Genomic DNA, 25833 nt, shown 5'->3' with positions numbered 1-25833 from the left:
AAAGGATTAGTTATAGTGAACGCGAATCTAATCATTTTAGGAATCGGTGAACATGAATAAATGAATTTGTGTATGCAATTGTCTATGGTTTTAAGGTGTAATTTATCTAAACCAAAGTACCTGAAGAGATTTGTTTCCCTGATAGTTTATCGAGATTTGTTAATTAATTATTAGTTTGAGATTTATTAAACTATTTCTTTTATTCTTTTCGTTTGACCTGTATCCTATAATCAAATATATTAAATTAATCCACCGTTCCCTGTGATCGACACCCGACTTACCTAAGCTATACTGTAATCTGACTAGGTACACTGCCTATAAGTGCATAGTTAGTCTAAGTTTGTTAGGTTATAAATATTAAAATTAGTGGGTACTTTTGTGCACATCAAGTTTTTGGCGCCGTTGCCGGGGAACGACTTTCAATTAATTTAGTTTATTTGATTATTCGTTATTTATTTTTAGTTAGTTTTTTATTTTATTTTTTTTAGTTTTATTTTCGTTGATATCATTTCACTTGTCGGGAAGGTTTTTGTTGTTATTTGCAGGAATTTGTGATCATACACATCGATTGGCTTTACCTTTTGCATGGGTTTCGTGATTGCAAGCGATTAGGGAATTCTTGACTTGTTTAGTCTACTACTTTGGTGATTTGTCCAACTCAATCCACAAGGCGTAGTATAGCAAGCCGTATCGAGGTGGTTAAATGGAAGACTGAACTCTTGCTACTCTTGACTAGTTGGGTTAACTCTTGTTCTACTTATTAGTTAATGGTGCAAAGAAAACAAAGGAAATAGTCTGACAGGTCCCGAAAGTTTTTGTTTTCGCAAACCACCTCTTGCATGCAAGGGATTTAATCAACAATTGTAGTTTGATTTTGATGAAGACATGTGATCGTGATATCCTTTTTAGTTATTTTGGTTTTTTAGTTATTTTAGTGACTTTTTATTTTTATTTTTAGTTTGTTTAAATTTTGTTTTCCATGTTGATGCTCTTAATGTTTCAGATCTTTGCAGAACTTTTACCCTTCAGATGCTTTCAGAAATTTCAATAATTGGGGTCGAATGTTGATTTGTCGCGAGAGAAAAAACCGTGTGAGGGTTTGAAGTTGGCACTTGAGAGCCATGAATTTCAATTAGTGTAGGGTGCGCGTCGATATTTGGAGGGATTATTATTTTGAAGAGTGGAGTTTCTAACTATACATTGATTCCCATGGCATGGATGAGCTCTTCCCACACCATGGAGTTTTATTTTGACGTGATGTAGAAGTATCATCCCGGCTGCCATGACATGGTTGACACTTTCCTATGTCGTGGGGGAGTTTTTCATCGCGAGAGGAGGCTGCTATTCTACATACCACGATGTGACCACCACTTACCACGTCGTGGCCATGCTATTATTCGCGATATGGATTTTTCCCCACTCGACGACACGATGTGGTTGACACTTTCCCACGTCATGGTCATTATACATTGCTTTAGTTTGCAATCGTTCGCACCATATTTCATAAGTCAATGTTCTTTTGTATTTTTCGGCACATTCAGAAGCAGCAGTTCCAGTTTTCAGTTTTTCAGCAATATTTGAAGCAACATGTAGCAGCCCCATTCGATCTCGTCACAACTACCCATGGGAGTCTGTTCCTTTTTCTCCCTTTTTATGTTCTTAATTTGTTTTAGCATACAATGAGGGCATTGTATGAAATAAGTGTGGGGTAGGGGGTCGGTAAAAGTAAATTATAAAAATAAAATAATAGTTGGAAATTGCTAGATTTAGGGAAATTTAAAAATTTAAAAGAATACTTGAAATAATAGTTTCATTTAGAAAAATCTAGTGATAATAAAATTTTTTGCTAATATTGTATGAGATGATCCGATGAGAACTCAAATGTTTAGTTGAGCCAATATACGTTATAGTGCATTTGTGGCTTCCCTTATTTTAGTGAAATCATGGAACAAAAACATAACCCCGCTCGGTTTGAAGGATGCAATATGTTTAGCAGCCTAAACCTGAAATGTATCCAGGAAAATTATTATCATTAACCAATAAAGGTTGAGGTTGAGCACCTCTGCTTAAGCATGTAGGTTTTGAGTGAAAAAAGAGAGGTACATGTAAAAAAAAAGAAGAGAGAATTACGAAAAGGTTTGAAGAATTTTGGAGCAAATAAAGTTAAGATCAAAAGATCAAAATTCCAAGAAATTCAAAAAGTTGAAGATACCAAGAAATCAAATCAAATAAGGTGGTGAATTCAAAGAAATCAAAGATCAAATTGTTAAGAAGTGAATAATTCCTAAAAAGCTCCATAGTGGTATCATAAGTTGTAATTCTAGATTATGTATGCTTAGGTTGCTCAACTAAAAATACCTTGAGCTTAGGAGGTTTTCTACGGATGGATTCGGAGGGTTGCATAAAATGAGCATTGTTCGGAAAAAGTGGGCAAGTGTTTATGAAGATTGTGAGTATTTAAAGTATGGGGGGTACTTTAGGAAAATTTTAGACACAAATGCATGCGTTGAGGTCTTGGCATAATGGCTGAGTTTTAAATGGATTGTTTAGTGAAATATTGGTAAAATAAAAGTAAATTTGCTTGGGGGCAAGCAAATGCTAAGTGTGGGGTATTTTGATATGTGTATTTTTATATATATTTATGTATAACATATCTTAAGATTTTAGTATTTATTATTATTATTTAGAACTAAAATAAACTTTATATGCTTTGAAATATTTAATTACAGTTAAAATAGGAGATGGAATGCAAAAGAAAGAGAATGGAGCTGAAAAGATGCAAAAAAGATATTGCTGGCAGATTGACCCCTCTTCAGTGTTTCGGGTATATCTGATGACTCATAAGTCCAATTGACGAGGTTCAAACGGTTCTGAAAACTAGACGAAATTTCCTACGACTTATGTGAGAGGGACTGTTGGCTAATTCGACACTTATCTTATCCAAAATCGGCCTTGAAGATGAAGCATAAAAGCTGGACGAAAATTTCCTCCAAGTTACTTATTCCCCAAGCTCCACTTATCTTATTTTTATTTGCTTAATCCCTAAGCCACCATTAGTTTCCTTATTCCAATCCAACTCTAATATTCCATATAAATTCCATCTCCATCAACTATAAATACCCCATATCATTCCACCAATTTGAATAATCTATGATATTCCACTTCAACTTGTGCAATAAGAAAACTTCATAGTTGTTGTTTTGAGGGTCTAGGAGGTGGCCGGAAGGCCGTTAAGCTAACGGGAGCGGAGATTGGAAGGCTTGGAGAGCGGATACGTATCGGTAATCATGTGGTTTGTTAACGTGACCATGTTTAGCATTCCATTGTGATATTATTATGTGTTTAGTTTCTGATTTGGGTGTATAAACCTTTTACTTTCTGTTTATGATTGAATGAAACCTTGATTATTGGACTAATTGCTATATTGAATTGTTTGTTTATGTTTAATTTATCTTTACAAGCTTGTTAAAAGATCCTTATGTGTTAATGATAATTATTTGCTGTTAATTGTCAAGTAAATTAAGTTGTATCAACATCTGCTTGATTGCTTATCTCTTATGATTTTGATGACCATCAAGATTATATGTCTAGGAATAACGGATGTGAAACTAGGATTAACCCGGAATAAGTAAGTTAATGTGTGAGCCTTGTGTGATAAACCATCAACAAGAGGTTAAATTGAATTAGTAATTTGATTAACTATTATTACAAGTCTTGCTTGATACGAACTGAACACTAGGAAGCATGTTAGTCTAATCAACTGATCACTGTTTGAATTGACTTGTTTGCTAAAGGATTAGTTATAGTGAACGCGAATCTAATCATTTTAGGAATCGGTGAACATGAATAAATGAATTTGTGTATGCAATTGTCTATGGTTTTAAGGTGTAATTTATCTAAAACAAAGTACGTGAAGAGATTTGTTTCCCTGTTAGTTTATCGAGATTTGTTAATTAATTATTAGTTTGAGATTTATTAAACTATTTCTTTTATTCTTTTCGTTTGACCTGTAACCTATAATCAAATATATTAAATTAATCCACCGTTCCCTGTGATCGACACCCGACTTACCTAAGCTATACTGTAATCTGACTAGGTACACTGCCTATAAGTGCATAGTTAGTGTAAGTTTGTTAGGTTATAAATATTAAAATTAGTGGGTACTTTTGTGCACATCACCCGCGCCCACCATGATGAGGATCACAGATGGCCGCCGTGCCAAGGCGGGTGCTACAACGGTGAGGAGCCGTGCATTTCAGTTGACCTCCGAGGAGGCTCGGGCAGAGCCAGACGTCGTAGTTGGGACCTTCTTTGTCAATGGTATGTCTGCTCATGTATTATTCTATACGGGGGCTACCCGATTCTTCGTGTCTTTTGCGCTTAGCAAGAAGTTCCGGGATGCACTGGGAACTTTGGATTCCCCGCTCGAGGTAGAGATTGCAGATGACCGCACTGTGAGTGTAGCGAGGGTGTATCAGGACTGTGTCCTAAATGTGATTGGCGAGAGGTTCCGCGTTGATCTAGTCCCAATACCATTGCAAGGGTTGAAGGTGGTTGTCAGGATGGAGTGGTTGGGGGCCAACGGGGCCATGATCGATTGTGAGTGACAATTTGTGAGGGTTCGAACCCCAAGTGGGGGAGAACTGGTTATACATGGTGAGAGGGCCTCACAGGGGCTAACTCTCTATTTGGCTGCGAGGACTAGGAGATTTCTACAGTAGGGATGTACGAGATTTCTGGCTTATATCTCAGATACTAGGGTTGAGACCACAACATATGTGGGCAGTGTGCCAGTTGTACAAGAATTTCGGGATGTCTTTCCCGAAGAGCTACCAGGGGTGCCATCAGAGAGGTAGGTGGAGTTTCGCATAGATTTAGTGTCGGGTGCCGCTCTGATAGCGAAGGCACTATACCAGTTGGCACCGCCCAAGATGCAGGAGTTATCTACGTAGCTTTAGCAGCTGCAAAAACCGAGGGTTCCTCCATCCGAGCAGATCCCTATGGGGAGCACCTATCATGTTCGTGAAAAAGAAGGATGGATCACATAGGATGTGCATTGATTACTGAGAGCTGAACAAACTAACAGTGAAGAACCGTTATCCGTTGCCGAGGATCGATTATTTGTTTGATCAGATGTGGGGTGCATCTTGGTTTTCCAAGATTGATCTTTGGTCGGGGTACCATCAGATGAGGATTCGGGATGAGGACATACCTAAGACAGATTTCAGGACTCTATATGGGCGTTATAAGTTTGTGATGTTGGATCGGTCGGTGATCGTTTTTATTGATGATATCCTGGTGTATTCTAAGACCAGGGAGCAGCAGCTGAGGGAGGTATTAGAGACCCTGAAGGCGGAGATGTTGTTTTCCAAGTTCTCCAAGTGTGATTTTTAGTTGTGAGAGGTACAGTTTTTGGGAAACATCATCAACCAGGAGGGCATTTTTGTTAATCCACCCAAGGTTGAGGCAGTAATGCGGTGGGAAGTACCAAAGAATGCATCTGAGATCCATAGCTTCTTGGGTTTAGGAGGCTACTATCGAAGATTTATCCAAGATTTCTCCAATATTGTTGTTCCATTGACCCGCTTGACCAAGAAGAATGTGACATTTCGGTGGGGCACGGATCAACAGTTGGCTTTTGAGACCCTGAGACGGAGGTTATGCGAGGCTACGATTTTAGTACTACCCGAGGGGTTAGATGATTTGGTGGTATATTGTGACGCATCGATTTTAGGGTTAGGTGCAGTACGCATGCAGAGGGGGCACGTGATAGCTTATGCCTCGAGGCAGGTGAAGACTCATGAGGCTAATTACCCCACTCACGACCTAGAATTGGGGGCAGTAGTGTTTGCCCTTAAGATTTGGAGGCATTACTTGTATGGAGTGAGGTGCACCATCTATACTGATCACAAGAGTTTGAAGTATTTGATGGATCATCAAAACCTCAACATGCGACAGGGGAGGTGATTGGATGTACTGAAGGACTACGATTATGAGATTTTATACCATCTCGGGAAGGCCAACGTGGTGGCCGATTCTTTGAGCAGCAAGGCGGCAGGTTCCCTACTTGGCAACGTTTGTTTGAGGATGACCGTGATCTCTCCATTGTTGGATATGATCAAGGAGGCTTAGGTCGAGGGGGTGAAGAAGGATAATTGGAAGATAGAGCGGATTCGGGGACAATATCCTTTGTTTGTCAATGATAGTCACGGTCTTTTGACACAGTGTGGCCGAGTCTGGGTATCAGTGACTGTAGGAGTGAGACATAAGATATTAGAGGAGGCACACATGTCCAAGTTTTCTTTACATCCTGGGGCTACAAAAATGTATATGGACTTGATATTGAGTTATTGGTGGCCCTGCATGAAGTGGGAGATCGCTTGGTTTTTAGAGCGGTGCTTGACCTGTAGGAAGGTCAAGGCCGAGCATCAGCAGCCTCATGGCAAGGTTCAGCTACTACCCATTCCTATGTGGAAATGGAAAGAGATCACTATGGACTTCATCACAAAATTACCGAGGACGACAAGGGGTGAGGATGCCATATGGTGACCGTGGACAGGTTGACTGCCCACTTCATTATGATTTCTGAGAGTATATTCGCCTAGAAGCTGGCGTATATTTATGTACAGGAGGTGGTTGCGAGGCACGGGGTTCCAGTATCGTTAGTCTCTGACAGGGATGTTCGGTTGAGATTCAAGTTGTGGAATAAGTTCCACGAGGAACTAGGCACTCAGTTGCATTTTAGTACAGCATACCACCCCCGGACAGATGGCTGGAGTGAAAGAACGATCCAGACACTTTAGGATATGCTGTGAGCATGTGTGTTGGACTTTGGATGGAGTTGGGATAGTACCTCCCACTAGAAGAGTTTTTGTACAATAACAAGTATTATGCCAATATCGACCGAGCTCCTTTCGAGATGTTATATGGTCGGAGGTGCAGGACTTCGGTTTATTAGGACGAGGTTGGGCACCGGGTCATGGGGAGCATTGAGGTAGTGATCAAGACTACCGGGTTGATTCAGCAGGTGCGCGACTAACTGCGGGTCGTGCAGAGCCGTCTGAAAAGTTATGCTGACCAGCGGCGATCAGATCTTGAGTTCCAGGTGGGGGACTTTGTGTTGCTGAAAGTGTCGCCTTGGAAGGGAATCATCAGGTTTCGTAAGAGGGGAAAGGTAAGGCCTCGATTCATAGGTCCGTTTAAGATTACAGCCTGGGTGGTCAAGGTGGCATATCGCTTCGATCTATCAGAAGATCTTAGCCAGATTCACAACACCTTCCATGTGTCTCTGCTTCAGAAGTGTTTCACTGACGAATCCGCAGTCATCTCACTGGATGGTATTCAGGTAGATGGGAGCCTGAAATACATCAAGTGTCCGGTTTCCATCTTAGAAAAGAAGATAAAGGGTCTTTGAAACAAGGAAGTGAAGCTTGTAAAGGTGCAATGGCAGCACCAAAAGGGCTCCAAATGGACATAGGAGCCAGAGGAGGAGATGCGGGAGCATTATCCCGATCTATTCACGCTATAGACTTCGAGGACGAAGTCTAGTTCAAGTGGGAGAAAGTTGTAACACTCCCAATTTAGTATTACCTTGAAGCCCTTGAAGAGTTTTAAATATAGGATAATAGGTCCCTTAAGTATACTGGGCGTACTAATGTGTACGCCTAGCGTACTACGCAAGGGTGATCGCGTAGGGGCAGCACGCACGTTGGGTGGACCAGGAGTATGGTGGGCGTACATGACGGATGACCAAACCCTAATTTCCGGAGTTGAGGCCTATTTAAATGTCCTTAAGACTCTTAGACGTAACCCTAGACAACCTCCATAGCCTTATTTCGTCCTTCTACTCCAGAAAGAGTTTGTGAGACTATTTTTAAGCTTAGAGAGTGCATTTGTCGCCATTTTAGTGTCCATTCAAGAAGGAGAAGCTGTCAAGCAAGCTTGGATTGACATTGGGCTTCAAGAATCTGCACCTAGTTCACCTTGAGGAGCTTCTGGAGTTATAAAGCTGTGACAACCCGATATTTCAACTCTTTGTAATGGCCTAATAGGTCAAGTATTGTAACCAATTTTGAGTTAATAAAAATTAACGTTGATAATAAAATGTCCAAAAAGTTTCTATTTAACTACCCACTATGTTTTATATAACATTAAACCGGGATCGTACGTAAAAAGAATGCCCAAACCCGGGTTCGTATATTGAAATTAAGATTTTTCCAATTTCAGCTTAGCAACAGACAACTAAAAACTCGAATCGGAGATCGAGCGACTTTTGGCCGGAATGACCTAAACGAGAATCGAAGGTCTCGACAATGGTAATTCAGCGGTAAAAAGTCTGGCAAAAACCGACGTCAGATAAAGAAGTTATGATTTTTTAAAGAAATTCCCTAATCACGTCATTTTAATAAATAAATAATAAAAAATAATTTCGGAATTTGCCATCAGGATCTAAACGAAAGTTGTAGAGCGTAGTCTCACCTTTGCGGGGATATAAAGAACGTTAAAAACGGAGTTCGTATGAAGAAGATATGAATTTTTGAAGTTTATTAAATAAATTATATATTTATTTAATTATAAATTCTTGGTATTATCCGAAGGAGTCAGCAGATAGGGCCGAAGTACGCGCCGCGTACCCTCGTACGCCCCGTGTACTCAAGGCCAAGGCCTCGGATCGTCCACGTCCCGGTCTATGCGAAGCTAGCCTGTCCCATCCGAAGTCTGAGGCAGTCGAGGACTCGGTCATGCGTGACGCACGCGTACGCCCCGCGTACCGAGGCGGTTCCAGCCCCTATAAAAGGGATGCGAGGGTTCCCGGAAAAATTGCTCATTCTCTCTCACTTTTCTTGTGTTTTGCCTCGTTTTCCGTGCCCGCACTACCCCGAAGCCCTGATCATTTTACTCAAGTCCCGAAGGTCGATTTTACTCCCGAGATTCCCGAGGATCCCGAGAAAAATCCGTTTCTTGAGACGAAACTTTACCCGGTTTTCCATCTCGCTATCTTCAACTTTCAAGTGAGTTCATACCCCTAATCAATGTTTTAAGTGATTATAAATGCTTTAATGGGGGGATACAAGTAGAAACAAACATGTTATTAAATCATGGATATGTATTTTATAACTGTGTTTGTCATTTAAAAGATTTCACATACTACAAAATGCGATGCATGAAATGGTTTTAAATCTTAAAAACACATTGTTATCAAAAGTTTTACCTTCAAAATGTATATTAAATTGACCTCAGGTTATTGTTAATCATTGTTCAAAACCCGTAAGATGTCTTACAAAAACCATTTTTACATTCTTGAACTAAACTATGCATATACAATTATATTCTTATATATGTATTGATGTTATAGTTTGCATCATTCATTTAAGTTTTCCCACACCCTTGAGTAGTAAGAGTGTGTAAACCTACATGATCAACTAGTTAGATTACAGTAAATTATCATAGGGATGATTTGAAGATAACAAAACATTATTCCAATTACAAAGAATCACACAAGAGTCAGTTCATTCATGAGTCTTTACTAGTACCTTACCTGATACTTGAGTACCTTTACATATGCTTACATGATAAATGAACACATTACATGAGTACCTTTACATATGCTTACATGATACATGAACACATTACATGAGTACCTTTACATATGCTTACATGATACATGAACACATTACATGAGTACCTTTACGTGGATACCTTTACCTATGTATACTTATTTGAATATTTGTATCACGAATTGAAAGGATAATTTAATTGTACCTTCTGTGTAAATTATCCTGCCTATCCCTAGTACCTTGGGATATCTAGAATAGGACCCTATCCCCAGTACCTCGGGACATACGGACGGGACTAACCATTCCGGAACCTATCTGTTAGCAACAGTGGGTGATGAACATCTAGGGATGCCTACGGTTATTACTTATACTAGGAGTACCTTTACAGGGACTAACCCTTCCTCCCCCTGCTGCTGCTACAGAGGACAATTGGACAATCTTCGGATGTTCATTAGGTTATATAGGTCGTGTTAACCCTAGTACCTTGGGATAATAGTTACATATGCTGTGTTAGTCCTAGTACCCAGTGACAACACTTGCAAGTAGTACATTTTCCTGTTTACTTTATTTTGTGATACTTTCACATAAACGATGAGTTAGACTAAGTACTTTAGTACTAAACAATTAAAGGAAAACTATCATTTTTCAAACAAAACATTCGGGTCTTGGTAGAAGACCACATCTCAAACTGATAGGAAATAAGGGATTTTCTAGGGTTTTCATACTTACATCAATATTTTCAATTAACGATCCACAAGGCCTTCATAACAGCTTTTCACAAACAAGGCAATGACACTTATATAGTTATGAATTCACCAGCTTTAAAGCTGATACTCGCTTTCAAAATAACTTGTATTCTCAGGTCATCAGTAGACAGGTACGGAGGTCAGGTTTTGAGAAGACGGAGCAGACAAATCTCGTCTTTTATTTTGATTGTATATTTTTGGTGTCTTACTATAATGAAAGAACACACATGTATTAAAACTTTACTTAGAATGCAATGGATGATGTTGTTGCTTGTTTATTATATTACACTGTTGAGATACTGTACATGACGTCCTCCACCCCTGAACGTTTCTGCCGTTCGTGGTTTTGGGGTGTGACAGATTGGTATCAGAGCATTGTTTATAGTGAATATAGTATATCAACCCATAAAAGATATACTAACTATAAATACATGGGATTAAAACACTCTGTCTAAGAGATATACTTTTAAATAATAAATTATTTAAACAAAGTGTATGTGCCTGCATACATACTAAAACCAGTGTCACAATGAAAAGAACAAAAATATTACGATTGTTGAATATCACAAGTAGGCCTGGGGATATATGGTCAGTCTTGGGAATGGCATAGCCTGATCAACTATGCTGGTCCAAGGAGTGATTAGCATATGCCCAAGAATGGTTGTGATGTGGCAACAAGTCTAAAAACTTACCAACACAACCATAAAGAAATACCATAGGGGTATTTGGTCTTACTGTAATTATCTTGGTTAGTTAGTCTGTTTTAGCTATTTCTTATATCCCTTTTCTCGTGTAGATTAAAATGGTAGGTTTTCTCGAAACACAATCATGGATCAGGCTTCCATCAATCAAGTTTTGGAAGTTGACGCCAACTCTGGTGTTAACACTGTCCACATTCGCCAATTAGAGTCTGCTCATGAAAGGACTCTGGTCCACAATGCAAATCTGCAGAGGGAACTTGCTGAAACCCGAGCAGAAGTTTGAGAACTTCAAGCTCAACAAGCAAGGTCGGATAGGCGTATAATGGGCATTGAACGTCTACTGTCGGGATCGAGGACTCATGCAAGCAGCTCTCATCGCCGATAGAAGCATGTCGACTCATCTTTTGGATATAACCTAGTTATTGTAAAACTTTGGTCTAATTTCCTATCTGTATAAATCTTAGGCCTATTAGGTCTTGATCCAGTCTTAATTTTGTCAAAATTTTCCATCTTAGTTGATGTAAGGCCTACTTCTAGGCCATTTTCCCGAACTTGTTACATCTGTAATTCCAGTACTATTGACATATATCTAATCTTATGGAAATTATTATCCAAATGCTATCATTTTCAGTTAGTCATTCTATTCATTCTGTGGTTGGAGTATAGGGAGTTAGTCCATGAGACACATTCATAAATCATTTATTCTTATCCATGTCGTCATCTTTTAAACGTCTAGTTAAAGATGCCGCCATGCAGAAGTACAAGGCGTAATCCAATCAACGAAACACCGATACCACCACCTCCACCACCGCCTGTACCTGTTCAACCACCTAATCCTTTCGATGCCAGCATGTTCCAGGCAGCTTTCACAGCAGCAATTGCAGCTGCTGTGTCAGCAATCAATGCTCCTGTCCCTAGTGGATCAGGAACAGGTGCACCCCCCCCTCGAACCACGACGAAAGCCATGGACACCCTCGGGAATGAACTTACAAGGATTTCACGAATGCCAAACCCCACAGCTTCAATGGAACTGGGGGTGTTATGGTGTTAAGGCAGTGAATCGAGAAGATGGAATCTGTCTTCGAGATCTGCGGATGCCAAGAAGGCAAGCTTGTACCTTCTCTGACAGAGCATTAACATGGTGGAACAGCCATGTTAAGTATCTGACTCTGGTGGTGGCTTATTCCATCAACTAGGAAAAGTTGAAAGACATGTTGATGAAGGAGTACTGCCCTCGAGGCGAAGTACAGAAACTCGAACAGGAGTTTTGGGGTCTGCAAATGGTAGGACCTGACATCATGAGCTACACTAATTGGTTCTGTGATCTGGCGAACTTATGCCCTGATATGGTTGCTCTCGAGAGCAAGAAGATCGAAAGGTATATCTGGGGACTATCGCCCCAGATCCAGTCAAGTGTACTAGCTTCCAAGGAACTGGCACAATCTCTCATCGATCACCGAAAGCCTCAGAACCCAACAATCCCTACACCCGTGCCACAAAAGTCTAACCCCGACTATAACCAGAAGGGGTGGAATAAGAGGAAAAGAGGGGCCTCGCAAGGATCCCCCAATAAACAACTTGTGGCAATCAATGCTGCCACAATGACTCCTGTTGTCACTGTGAACCCCTTACCAGCAAAAGCTTATGCTGGAACCCTTCCGAAGTGCAACAAATGCAGCTTCCATCACCACGGACCTTGCAAGGAGATGTTTTGCTCTAACTGCAACAAGAAGGGGCACACCGCTCTTTACTGCAAGGCTCCAACATCTCAAGCTGCCCAGGTCCCAACTGCCGGTTTGGGCCAAACTTGCTACGGTTGTGGCGAGGTGGGTCACTACAAGAGGAGCTGCCCTAAAGCAGGAATGGCTGGAGGGGTAGGAAGAGTTATGGCCCTAGGCCACGAGGAAGCAGTAGCTGATCCTACGATAGTTACTGGTACGTTCCTCCTCGATAACTCATATGCTTGCATACTTTTTGATAGTGGAGCCGAGAAAAGTTTTGTGAGTCTTAAATTTGCACACCTGCTTGAACAAAAACCATGTGCATTAGATAGTCCATTCATGGTAGAAATGGATAACGGGAAAACAGAGAGTACAAACTACATATATGTAGGTTGTACCTTAGCTTTAGATGGCCATACTTTCAAGATAGATCTCATGCCAGTCCCAATTAAATGTTTCGACGTTATCATCGGTATGGATTGGTTGAGTCTTCTTCGCGCCGACATCTTGTGCTTTGAAAAAGCAGTTCATCTTAACCTTCCTAACAACAAAACCTTAATTATCTATGGCGACAAACCTAGTACGAGCCTTCGTATCATTTCGTGCATTCAAGCCCAGAAGTGCTTGCGAAAGGAACATCATGCATTCCTAGCATACGTCGTCGATACCAGTCAAGAACTGAAGGACATCAAGAAAATCCCAGAAGTATGCGACTTTCCCGACATATTCCCAGAAGAACTTCCCGGTTTACCACCGCAATGCCAAGTCGAGTTCAGAATCGACTTAGTGCCAGGAGCTACCCAATAGCCAAATCTCCTTATCGTCTGGCACCGGCTGAGATGCAGGAAATTTCCAGTCAACTTAATGAACTTCTCAAGAAGGGATTCATTCGACCAAGCTTCTCACCATGGGGAGCACCGGTCTTGTTCGTAAAGAAGAAAGATGGATCGTTTCTCATGTGCATCGACTATAGAGAACTCAACAAACTTACCATTAAAAATCGTTATCCTTTGCCCCGCATTGACGATTTGTTTGATCAACTTCATGGTGCCAACTACTTCTCGAAGATAGTTTTGCGATCCGTATATTACCAACTACGAGTGTTAGAGGAGGATGTTCCCTGGACAGCCTTCCGAACTTGTTATGGGCACTACGAGTTTGTAGTGATGCCATTCGGATTAACTAACTCGCCCGCAGTATTCATGGATCTGATGAATAGGGTGTGTCATCCTTACTTGGATCAGTTCGTCATCGTCTTCATTGATGACATACTCATCTACTCTCGAAGTAAGGAGGAACATAATCAACATCTCCGTAAAATCTTAGAGACATTGCGATCGGAGAAGCTCTACGCGAATTTCTCAAAGTGCAAATTTTGGATTCGGCGAGTCGAATTTTTAGGCCATGTGGTTAGTGAAGAAGGTATACACGTGGACCCCTCCAAGATCAAAGCCATTGAGAACTGATCAGCACCAAAGACACCTACCGAAATTCGTCAATTTCTAGGTCTCGCTGGCTACTATCGCAGGTTCATTCAGAACTTCTCCAGCATAGCAAAACCTCTTACAACCCTGACCCAGAAAGGTGTGGCCTTTGACTGGGAAGAGAAACAGGAAAAAGCGTTCCAAACGCTCAAACGAGCCTTGTGCACCGCCCCGATACTATCCCTCCCCGAAGGGATAGAAGACTTCATTGTCTATTGCGATGCATCCAATCAAGGACTCGGATGTGTTCTGATGCAGCGAGGTAAAGTCATCGCCTATTCCTCGAGACAGCTAAAGACACATGAGGTTAACTACACAACCCACAATCTTGAACTAGGAGCAGTTGTGTTCGCTCTGAAGATATGGCGACATTACCTGTACGGTACAAAAAGCACGATCTTTACAGACCATAAAAGTCTGCAACACATTTTCGACCAGAAGGAGCTCAACATGAGACAACGACGGTGAGTCGAGCTACTCAGTGATTACGAATGCGAAATTCGTTATCATCCGGGTAAAGCCAATGTAATAGCCGACGCCCTAAGTCGGAAAGAATATTCTGGTCGTAGGGTCAAATCTTTGACTCTAACTATCCATTCACGCTTGTCCACGCAAATAAAGGAGGCTCAGCTCGACGCTTTAAAACCTGAAAACGTGGCTGGTGAATCCCTTAGAGGGATGGATAAGAACTTATAAGCCAAGGGTGGCGGAGCCTTATACCTAATGGATCGGATCTGGACATCGAAACACGGTGGCTTCAGAGACTTGGTCATGACAGAAGCTCACAACACTCGTTATTTCGTCCACCCGGTTTCAGATAAGATGTATTTGGATCTTAAAAAGTTATACTGGTGGCCTAACATGAAAGCAGAAATTGCTACCTTCGTGAGTAAATGCCTTACTTGCGCAAAGGTCAAGGTTGAATACCAGAAACCCTCCGGTCTTCTACAACAACCGGAGATACCAGAATGGAAGTGGGAGAGGATCACTATGGACTTCATAACCAAGTTGCCTAAGACGATGGGTGGACTTGATTCCATATGGGTCATCGTCGATAGACTGAACAAGTTTGCACACTTCCTACCGATCAAAGAAACAGACAAGATGGAGAAACTTAACAGAACTTACATTAGAGAGATTGTAAGGCTGCACGGTGTTCCTTTATCTATCATCTCAGACCGAGATAGTAGATTCACTTCGAGGTTCTGGCAGTCATTACAAAATTCCCTAGGAACTAGGCTGGACATGAGTACAGCCTACCATCCACAGAACGACGGGCAAAGTGAGAGAACTATCCAAACCTTAGAAGATATGTTGCGTGCATGTGTGTTTGACTTTGGAAAAGCTTGGGATACCCATTTACCTCTTGTCGAGTTTTCCTACAACAACAGTTATCACACAAGCATAAAGGCAGCTCCATTCGAGGGCCTCTATGGCCGAAAGTGCAGATCCCCTCTGTATTGGGCTGAGGTGGGCGATACCTAGTTAGCTAAAGGAAGAGTTCCTGAAAGCACTCTCACCGGTCCGGAAATCATACGAGAAACAACAGAGAAGATCGTTCAGATTCGTGAATGATTGAAAGCCTCTATGGACCGACAGAAAAGCTACGCTGACCAAAGGAGGAAACCTTTGGAATTCCAGGTAGGAGACCACATTTTATTAAAGGTCTCACCATGGAAGGGTTTAATATGCTTTGGAAAGCGGGGGAAACTAAATCAAAGATACATAGGGCCTTTCGAGATTCTTGCCAGAATCGGCCCTATGGCTTACAAGCTTAACCTACCGCGTGAACTTAGTAACATACATCCAACCTTCCATGTCTCAAAATTGAAAAAGTGTCTGTCCGATGAGACTCTTGTTATTCCACTCGACGAAATCGAGATCAACGAGAGCCTTAACTTTGTGGAAGAACCAGTAGAAATCATGGACCGAGAGGTCAAACAAACAATACAAAGTCGCATACCCATCGTGAAGGTTCGCTGGAACGCCAAGCGGGGACCTGAATTCACATGGGAACGCGAAGATCAGATGAAACAAAAGTATCCTCATCTCTTTCATGTTCACTAGTGTCCTTACTACTTTAAATTTTGGGACGCAATTCCCTCTAACGGGGGGATGATGTGACAACCCGTTATTTCAACTCTTTGTAATGGCCTAATAGGTCAAGTATTGTAACCATTTTTGAGTTAATAAAAATTAACGTTGATAATAAAATGTCCAAAAAGTTTCTATTTAACTACCCACTATGTTTTGTATATCATTAAACCAGGATCGTACGTAAAAAGAATGCCCAAACCCGGCTTCGTATATTGAAATTAAGATTTTTCCAATTTCGGCTTAGCAATAGACAACTAAAAACTCGAATCGGAGATCGAGTGACTTTTGACCGGAATGACCTAAACGAGAATCGAAAGTCTCGACAATGGTAATTCAGTGGTAAAAAGTCTGGCAAAAATCGACGTCAGATAAAGAAGTTATGAATTTTTAAAGAAATTCCTTAATCACGTCATTTTAATAAATAAATAATAAAAATAATTATGGAATTTGCCGACAGGATCTAAACGAAAGTTGTAGAGCGTAGTCTCACCTTCGCGGGGATATAAAGAACGTCGAAAACGGAGTTCGTATGAAGAAGATATGAATTTTTGAAGTTTATTAAATAAATTATATATTTATTTAATTATAAATTCTTGGTATTATCCGAAGGAGTCAACAGATAGGGCCGAAGTACGTGCCGCGTACCCTCGTACGCCCCGCGTACTCAAGGCCAAGGCCACGGATCATCCACGTCCTGGTCTATGCGAAGCTAGCCTGTCCCATCCGAAGTCCGAGGCAGTCGAGGACTCGGTCATGCGTGACGTACGCGTACGCCCCGCGTACCGAGGCGGTTCCAGCCCCTATAAAAGGGATGCGAGGGTTCCCGGAAAAATTGCTCATTCTCTCTCACTTTTCTTGTGTTTTGCCTCGTTTTCCGTGCCCGCACTACCCCGAAGCCCTGATCATTTTAGTCAAGTCCCGAAGGTCGATTTTACTCCCGAGATTCTCGAGGATCCCAAGAAAAATCCGTTTCCCGAGATGAAACTCTGCCCGGTTTTCCATCTCGCTATCTTCAACTTTCAAGTGAGTTCATACCCCTAATCAATGTTTTAAGTGATTAAAAATGCTTTAATGGGGGGGGGGATACAAGTAGAAACAAACATGTTATTAAATCATTGATATGTATTTTATAATTGTGTTTGTCATTTAACAGATTTCACATACTACAAAATGCGATGCATGAAATGGTTTTAAATCTTAAAAACACATTGTTATCAAAAGTTTTACCTTTGAAATGTATCTTAAAATGACCTCAGGTTATTGTTAATCATTGTTCAAAACCCATAAGATGTCTTACAAAAACCATTTTTACATTCTTGAACTAAACTATGCATATACACTTATATTCTTATATATGTATTGATGTTATAGTTTGCATCTTTCATTTAAGTTTTCCCACACCCTTGAGTAGTAAGAGTGTGTAAACCTACATGATCAACTAGTTAGATTACAGTAAATTATCATAGGGATAATTTGAAGATAACAAAACATTATTCCAATTACAAAGAATCACACAAGAGTCAGTTCATTCATGAGTCTTTACTAGTACCTTACCTGATACTTGAGTACCTTTACAGATGCTTACATGATACATGAACACATTACATGAGTACCTTTACATATGCTTACATGATACATGAACACATTACATGAGTACCTTTACGTGGATACCTTTACCTATGTATACTTATTTGAATATTTGTATCACGAATTGAAAGGATAATTTAATTGTACCTTCTGTGTAAATTATCCTGCCTATCCCTAGTACCTTGGGATATCTAGAATAGGACCCTATCCCCAGTACCTCGGGATATACGGACGGGACTAACCATTCCGGAACCCATCTGTTAGCAACAGTGGGTGATTTGAGGTCCTTTGGTCCATTCTCAGGTCATCAGTAGACAGGTACGGAGGCCAGGTTTTGAGAAGACGGAGCAGACAAATCTCGTCTTTTATTTTGATTGTATATTTTTGGTGTCTTACTATAATGAAAGAACACACATGTATTAAAACTTTACTTAGAATGCAATGGATGATGTTGTTGCTTGTTTATTATATTACACTGTTGAGATACTGTACATGACGTCCTCCACCCCTGAACATTTTCGCCGTTCGTGGTTTTGGGGTGTGACAAAAGCTTTGATCTTTCCATCTTATTCATTAGATTTAGTTAGGGTTTTCTAGTTTTGTCTTTTTTGTTGGGTTTGGACCTCCTCTTATGAGTTGAACAACTCTAGAGGCTAGAAATGTTAGATTTGAGGTCCTTTGCTCCATTCTTATCGTAAAAATGAAGTCTTGATGGGTGTTTTGACCTCATGCATGGATTAAGACCCTTAAAAGGTCTTAATGGGATTGTTGGGAACATAATAGACATGCGAAGGCATAAAGTTGCCAACTTTATGCCCTAGTTCATCTTAATAAGCTTAGATCTAACTTTTGGATGTGAGAAAATCGAGTATTAAGCACTTAATGGAGAAAGTGCTTAATTTGTTAGTATCCTGGGCATAACCTAGCGTACGTAGCGCATAAGGCCCAAGGACTTAGTACGTTGCGCGTACTAGGGTGGTACGCTAAGCGTACGCACAATAGTTGGACTTGAATTTGTTTTGGGGCTTTGAGCTTTTGGGCCTTAATTAGTCATTGGGCCTGGTCATGTTTTATGTTAGTGGGCCAGTTTATCTTTATTGGATCATGGGTGTTATGATTGGGTCTTATTGGGCCATGAGACCCATTAATGATTTTGGATATGGACTTTGGGCTTATTAACTAAGGAAAACCTTTTGGGCCTTTGTGAAAGGACTTGGAGTTGGGTTTTTTCAATTAGGTTGTGCTTAGCCCTAACATTGAGAAATATTATTATTGTTCAGCATGGGTGTCTACGGACTGTTTGGAGATCAACCTTCGGATTTTACAGATAGAGGTGAGTCTTCTCACCATACCAATGGGTCTAAGGCACAAAGGCCGACACATTTTATGATGTAGTACACTAGCTGTAGTAGAGTTATGTGGTATGATAGTTAGCTTTACATTAAATTGTATGCTAGTGATTTTGTGATATTTTCCTGAAAGACCATGGGGAGCCCATGACACTTGGGTGTAAGACCATGTGGGGGAGCCCATGGCTGTCCGACAGGGAAAGACTATGGGGGAGCCCATAGCACTTAGATGTAAGACCATGTGGGGGATCCCATGGCATCCTTATACAGGGATATGTGGTAGATATGGCTTTTATAGCTAATGTTATATGGTAGAGATAGCTTTATGGCTAATATGATATGTTATGTGGTAGAGATAGCTTTTATGGATAATATGATATGTTATGTGGTAGAGATAGCTTTTATAGGTAATATGATATGTGTTACGTGGCTTGTGTGTGGGGTATGCTCTGCGGGACTCACTAAGCATTAGCTTACACTTTGTGGATTTTTTTCAGGTACATCTGAACCCAGGGGCAAGGCCAAAGCTTGATGGCACGGTGTGTACTCTCTCACTGACATTTTATGGGACACTCTGATGTTTTTAAATAAAGTTGTAATGAATGTGTATTTAAAAACAATTGTTTTGGGATTTCATGGTTTATGGAAATGTGTTTGATTAATTAAAAATGAAAAATTTATTTTGAAAACTTGGGTCGTTACAATACTCTTATCTAAATAATCAAAGAGTCATTCTCTCATTTAAATAATCAAAAAGCCATACTCTTATTTAAATATTCAAAGTGCCATTTTCTCATTTAAATAATAAAAAAGCCATGCTCTTCCTTTTTTACTCTTATTTTTATAAATAATTAAAAGGAAGAAGGAAAAAGCTTTATATTTTATAAAACAAATTTATAAAATATAAACTTTAGTTTTTTGGTAAAACACAAAAGAATTTGTCTAGTCCAAAATGTTATGCATGACTTATTAATTTATATCGTATGAATTATATATAGTATTACTTGCTAACGAAAATTATTATTTCTTATAAATAAATAATTTCCAATTTAATTATAAGAGTTTATTGGATATTTATTAAAACCAATTTCCAATAATTAATCAATTGTATCAAGTTGTTGTTAGTGTGACCCATTAGTATCATATGTTAATTAGCAATATCACTTTAAAATGACTCTTGAGCATACTAGACCTATCACCATCGTGAAGTAGTTTTCTATATTGATGTTCGAGAGGTAATATCTCCTCCGGATCTCGAATGGTATCATAATGGGTTGATTTCCCTCCACATTACAACCTTTGAAATGAAACAATGTTGGAAGGGATCCGACATTAGGGGTTGTGGTAAAATCTTGTGTAAATAAGAGATATTCTTGCATGTCATTAAAAAATATTTTGTATTTAGCTCCCAAAGCTCATAAGGCATTTTCATCTTCTGCATTATGTTATATTCCACATATATTCAGGGGTTTCTAGGTTTAGAAGATATTTATTGTTATGCTAGCAGCACACTACAAGACAACTGGAGTTACATCCTTATAGCATCCTAGGGCGACTAGTGATATAAGTTGGCCCGTCGGATATGTATACGACGTTGGACGATGAGGATGTCATCCTAAGGAGTCGATGACACATCTGAATAGTGCGTAGTTATCCTAGGTAGATTCCAGACTATTAATCTCCTCTCTAGGCTCCGATCCCATATAAGGGTCCTTTTGTAACTCAATACTAGATGGGTTAACCAATGAACATCTAATAATGTATCATGATTCTTTGTCCGATCCGAGAGGGGAATGTGGAATTCGACCTAACTAAATTGTACATAAGGGATCCTGATATTTAGAAGCATTTTAGCAACCGAATGTAATGTCATAGCTATGTACGCCTAAGGGTTTCTATTTTGTCTAGTGTTTAAGCAGATCCTAGGTTGTTCATACCACTCACTATAACCAATTCCAATCATGCACTTGCTCTTCAATAATTATACATAGGTGATCAGGCTATGTATAATTAGGGTCTAGTAGTACACTGCCCGATTTAGTTATACTAGATGGTATGTTTACTAAATCATTGGTTATAGTTTAGGCTTTCCCAAGGGAAAGGGAAAATCGGTATTCACTACAACCATCGGCTTTGATACCAAATCTGTCGCACCCCGTTAAAGTAGAATCACGAAGGGTGACAGGCTAAGGTCTCACAACGCATGGTAAATAGGATTAACAAACATAACCATTGAGCATTTTATGTTTACATCATATACAAAACAATAATTACATTTTAGTTCCATACTATATAGTCTAGTACATAACAAGAGCAATAAACATAAATCATCGTGGCGTCTTAAACTGGCTCACTGACCGTTTCCTGAAAAGCATGCAAAAACGAGGGTCAACTATAAAATAGTTGGTGACTTCACAGGTTTATAAAGGTACATCATTTTAGTAAGAAAATATAGACTTGTTCAAGAAACGTTCCAACTGTAAATGAGTGTTGAATTCCAAAGCACTCTGTAACCTCCCAATTTTCGAGTCTAAAAATTTTGTTTTGATTAACTGATTATAAAAAAAATTCATAAGAAAACTACTTAAATATATATCATTTTGTAAATCAATGTATCATGTCTGAAAACCCAAGTAATATAATAGCAACATGTCAGAGTACAATCCTAGAATATCTCAAGTGTGGATAATCAATGCGTGTGCGTATGATGTGTTGCTACCGTGCCAGCTCTTTCCCTTTCACTAAAGAGGTACCTGAAACCAAAACTGTAAAACTGTAAGCACGAAGCCTAGTGAGTTCCCCCACCGTACCACATACCATACAATCACCTAACATACACATGCTGCTAGGCATATCTGGGTGCCCGACCTACCCCTTCGGTCCTCTCGACCGGATACTGCCTAGCATACCTGGGTGCTAGCCTCCCCTTCGGTCCTCTCGACCGGATACTGACTAGCATATCTGGTTGCCGGCCTCCCCTTTGGTCCTCTCGACCAGATACTGACTAGCATATCTAGGTGCTGGTCTTCCCTTCGGTCCTCTCGATAGGATGTTGGGGACTATTTCACCCCCTACTACTACCACATAATATCATATCACATATATCATCATCCGGCTAGCATGGCTGGGTACTAAACTACCCCTTCAGTCTTATCGACTGGTAACTGGTGACTATTTCACCCCCTACTACCACCATCACATAAAATCATAGCATGCTAGCACATAAAACATAACAAGTAGCAACAAACCTAGATGAATATCACAAAAACAATCATCTAACATACAAATCCTACTAGTGGGCCAGCATTGTGGTAGTAGACCCACTGCTACTCGAAGGTAACTCACCTCAAACGAGTAGCTGCTGATAGTCTGTACGGGAAGTCTCTGTTTGCTGCTGCTCCGGAAATCCTCCGGCTATAATCCCCACAAAACACTCAGTCATAATCTGAAATCTACTCTTAGGGTAAAATGACTATTTTACCCCTAACAAAGACCAAGTCGAAGTCAAAGTCAAAGTCAACTTCCAGTTGACCTGACTCAGCGAGTTGGGCCGCTAACTCGTCGAGTCCCTATCCTTTTAACTATCCTCATCCACGACTCTACTCGTAGAGTTTAGAAATGACTCGACGAGTTCCCCTTTTATTCGAACTACGAATTAACCTTCATCCAACTCCTCGAGTTGTATGAACAACTCGTTGAGTTCATCCTCATCCTATGAACTAGTCCTATCTTCGACTCACCGAGTTGTATGAACAACTCGTCGAGTTCATCTTCAAGAGTTGGGAGATTGCCTTGGACTCGCCGAGTTTGTTCTAGCACTCGTCGAGTCCTGTGAACTCCAGGTCTCCCAACACGTCTAAACAACTATGAGACTCCCTTTTCTAACAACTGACCATCACAGAAGGGTTTAAGATGGCTAAAGCGCATCGAATCGCCAAGTTCCAAGAATGACTCACCGAGTCCAACCTTGACCATTTCTATACAGTCGATCTAAATGGGATTTAACACACCAAAACCATAGATCTGGCCTCCTAATGTCCATTTTATACGTAATGTTCCAAACTTGATGCACATGCATGGGGTTTTTAGCTCAAAAGTCCATAAAAGGTGCTCTACAATGTGCATGGGGCTCTCATGGCCATAGAGCTGGCACCTTTATGCGATGAGACCCCTCCAATAACTCAGATCTGGAAGTAGAACCCCATGAATCACCTGACAAATCTGAAAATGGCTTTCGAAGCCCTAATTTCACCATGAATCTAAGCCCTAAAGATGAACAACCAAAAAGGAAGACCAAAAAAGGGGTACTTACCTTGCTTGAGCTGAAGATTAAGTAAGATCTCTAGATCTACAAGCCCCAACTCGAATTTCCCAACTTCTTCCTTCCTTTCAAGCTTCACAAACCAACCAAGAGCAGCAAAATAGCCTTAACACACACACAAACAGCTAGGGTTTCGATATCCAGCTCTACGGGAGTGTTAGGGACTCATACAACACCTACTCGCCGAGTCCCTCTCCCGACTCATCGAGTAGATCACTGTCACACCCCAAAACCAAGAACGATAGAAACGTCTGGGGCGGAGGATGTCATGTATAGGATCACAACACAGAATAATAGTAAACAAGCAAACAACATCATCCATTGCATTAATAATCTATTTTAATACAAGTGTGTTATGTACAGTTTATAAGACACCAAAAATATGAATCAAAATAAAAGTGAGTCTTGAAGTGTGCTCCATTTTCTCAAAAGCTGGTCTCTGTACCTGTCTACTGACGACCTGAGAACACTAGTTATTTTGAAAGAGTTTATCAGCATTAAAGTTGGTGAGTTCATAAGTATTTAGTGTCATATTTTGTATGAAAAATGTTTGTAAGTCTTTGAATGTAAGGGTACGTAAAATGTTTGTAGTAATAGTTTGTATCTCCTAGAAAATCCTATATTTTCCATTTAGAAGCAGCCTTCTACTAAGGCATCAAGTGTACTGTATGTATGTTCATTGTTAAAGTGTGTATCTTTCCCAAATGTGACTATTTTTAGTAAATATAGTTTTACATTACTCTTTATGTGAGGAGATCACAAGGTAGATGTAAAGGGAAAATAATGAAGTACTGTAGTATTATGATATTACAACTACTATTGTGCTAACTACTTTAAACCAATTGTTAATTAAGGTAAAATGTGATGTAATTGTAACCATACTTGATCGATCTAGTGAAACACGATGCTCGAAGATGTCGAGTTGTTATCACATTCATCACCCGAAGACCAGCAGGTCCCACTGTAGCTAGCAGCAAGGTGTAGGACGGTCAATCTAGTATAGATCTATACACGAATTCACGCTCTCCCTTCAGGAGACTCTGGATACAAGACGAGCCATGACAGAGATGCCATACCCCGAAGTAGTGCCTCATATTTATGATATAGTGTGTATGTAGTGTACGTACTAGTGTAGTTTATGTCTCCCCTGATTCTCATCATAGTAAGTTCTCTAGTGTAGTATATAGTGTGTATGAATAGTATGTACTAGTGTATGTTCTCTCTGTCTATTGAGTAGTATGTTCTCTCTAACTCTCATTATAGTATGTTCAGTTGTATAGTGTAGTGTACGTATTGTTTATAGTGTGTATTGACTCATGTATGAACTGACGCTTTGTATGTTTCTATGTACAAGAAATAGTAAGTAGTATACCTCTAAACTATACCTATTATAGTTTACTAGTAATGTTGTGTGTATATATGAGTGTATTGAAATAAGATAACAAGCTTTTATGTCTATGCATATACACATGATATATAACTAAGGATCAAAAGACACTCAGACAAACAATAGGGTACCCTATGTCCACAACTAAATAGGGAACAGGAAATAGAGTGTATTATCAGTCCTGAGTCCTTCAAACCTTACTTATATAGCTATATATGTATTGGACATGATTTGCCAATATAAGAGTTTAAAGAATTGAAAGTAAAGATTTGGAAACTAAGACTAAGTTTTATAAGGAGTTTAACATGTAAAAGTATTTGAAAATCATTTTCAACTAGTTTTGTTGAAAAACAGTTTAAAGTAGTAAATCCATTTGTATACTAGTTAGTAATCACATATGATTGATATAATAACTAGTATGATTAAACTTGTATTCCCCCCCCCCCCCCCATAAAATCATTTAAAAACATGTAAAAGTTGATTAATGGGTATGAGCTCACCTGTAGTGAGTAGATTGTATGGAAGTGTTGGACAAGGTGCTAGGTGTCAAGTGAAGACTTGAACACACACAATGATCCAATTTAGAATATAAAGACATATATATATATATATATATATATATATATATATATATATAATTAGTGATTATCACACCAATTAAGCAAGTATAAACACCCTAAAACATGGAAAACACTTTGGTCTAAGTGTTAAAAGGCCATTGGGTTGCATCAAAGGAGTGTAAGGCATTGCATTTGAGTTTGAAGCCCAAGGACCAAACCCCATGGAGGTTACGGCCTAGGGTTTACGGCCCTAGTGGCTTTACGGTTGTAAACCCATGGTAATCTCCACAAACTTGAAGTTTAAGATCCCTAGTTCAATGGTG

The 25833-nt window shown here is 39.9% G+C and overlaps 1 protein-coding gene across 1 annotated transcript; it reads left to right on the top strand.

Annotated features, from left to right (window-relative positions):
• Positions 1–4190: 4190 nt before the first annotated feature.
• LOC145002647 (uncharacterized) lies at positions 4191–4607 on the top strand. Its single transcript, XM_078961876.1, has one exon. It carries the CDS (start codon positions 4191–4193, stop codon positions 4605–4607), a length of 417 nt encoding a protein of 138 aa, XP_078818002.1.
• The last annotated feature ends 21226 nt before the right edge of the window (positions 4608–25833 follow it).

This window comes from Lactuca saligna, chromosome 6, assembly GCF_052625555.1.
Source record: "Lactuca saligna cultivar CGN05327 chromosome 6, ASM5262555v1, whole genome shotgun sequence".
NCBI lineage: Eukaryota > Viridiplantae > Streptophyta > Magnoliopsida > Asterales > Asteraceae > Lactuca > Lactuca saligna.
This window is presented reverse-complemented; position numbering and strand designations above follow the sequence as displayed.

Coding starts and splice junctions, on each gene's coding strand:
- LOC145002647 (XM_078961876.1), top strand. CDS start 4,191: ATGATGAGGATCACAGATGGCCGCCGTGCCAAGGCGGGTGCTACAACG.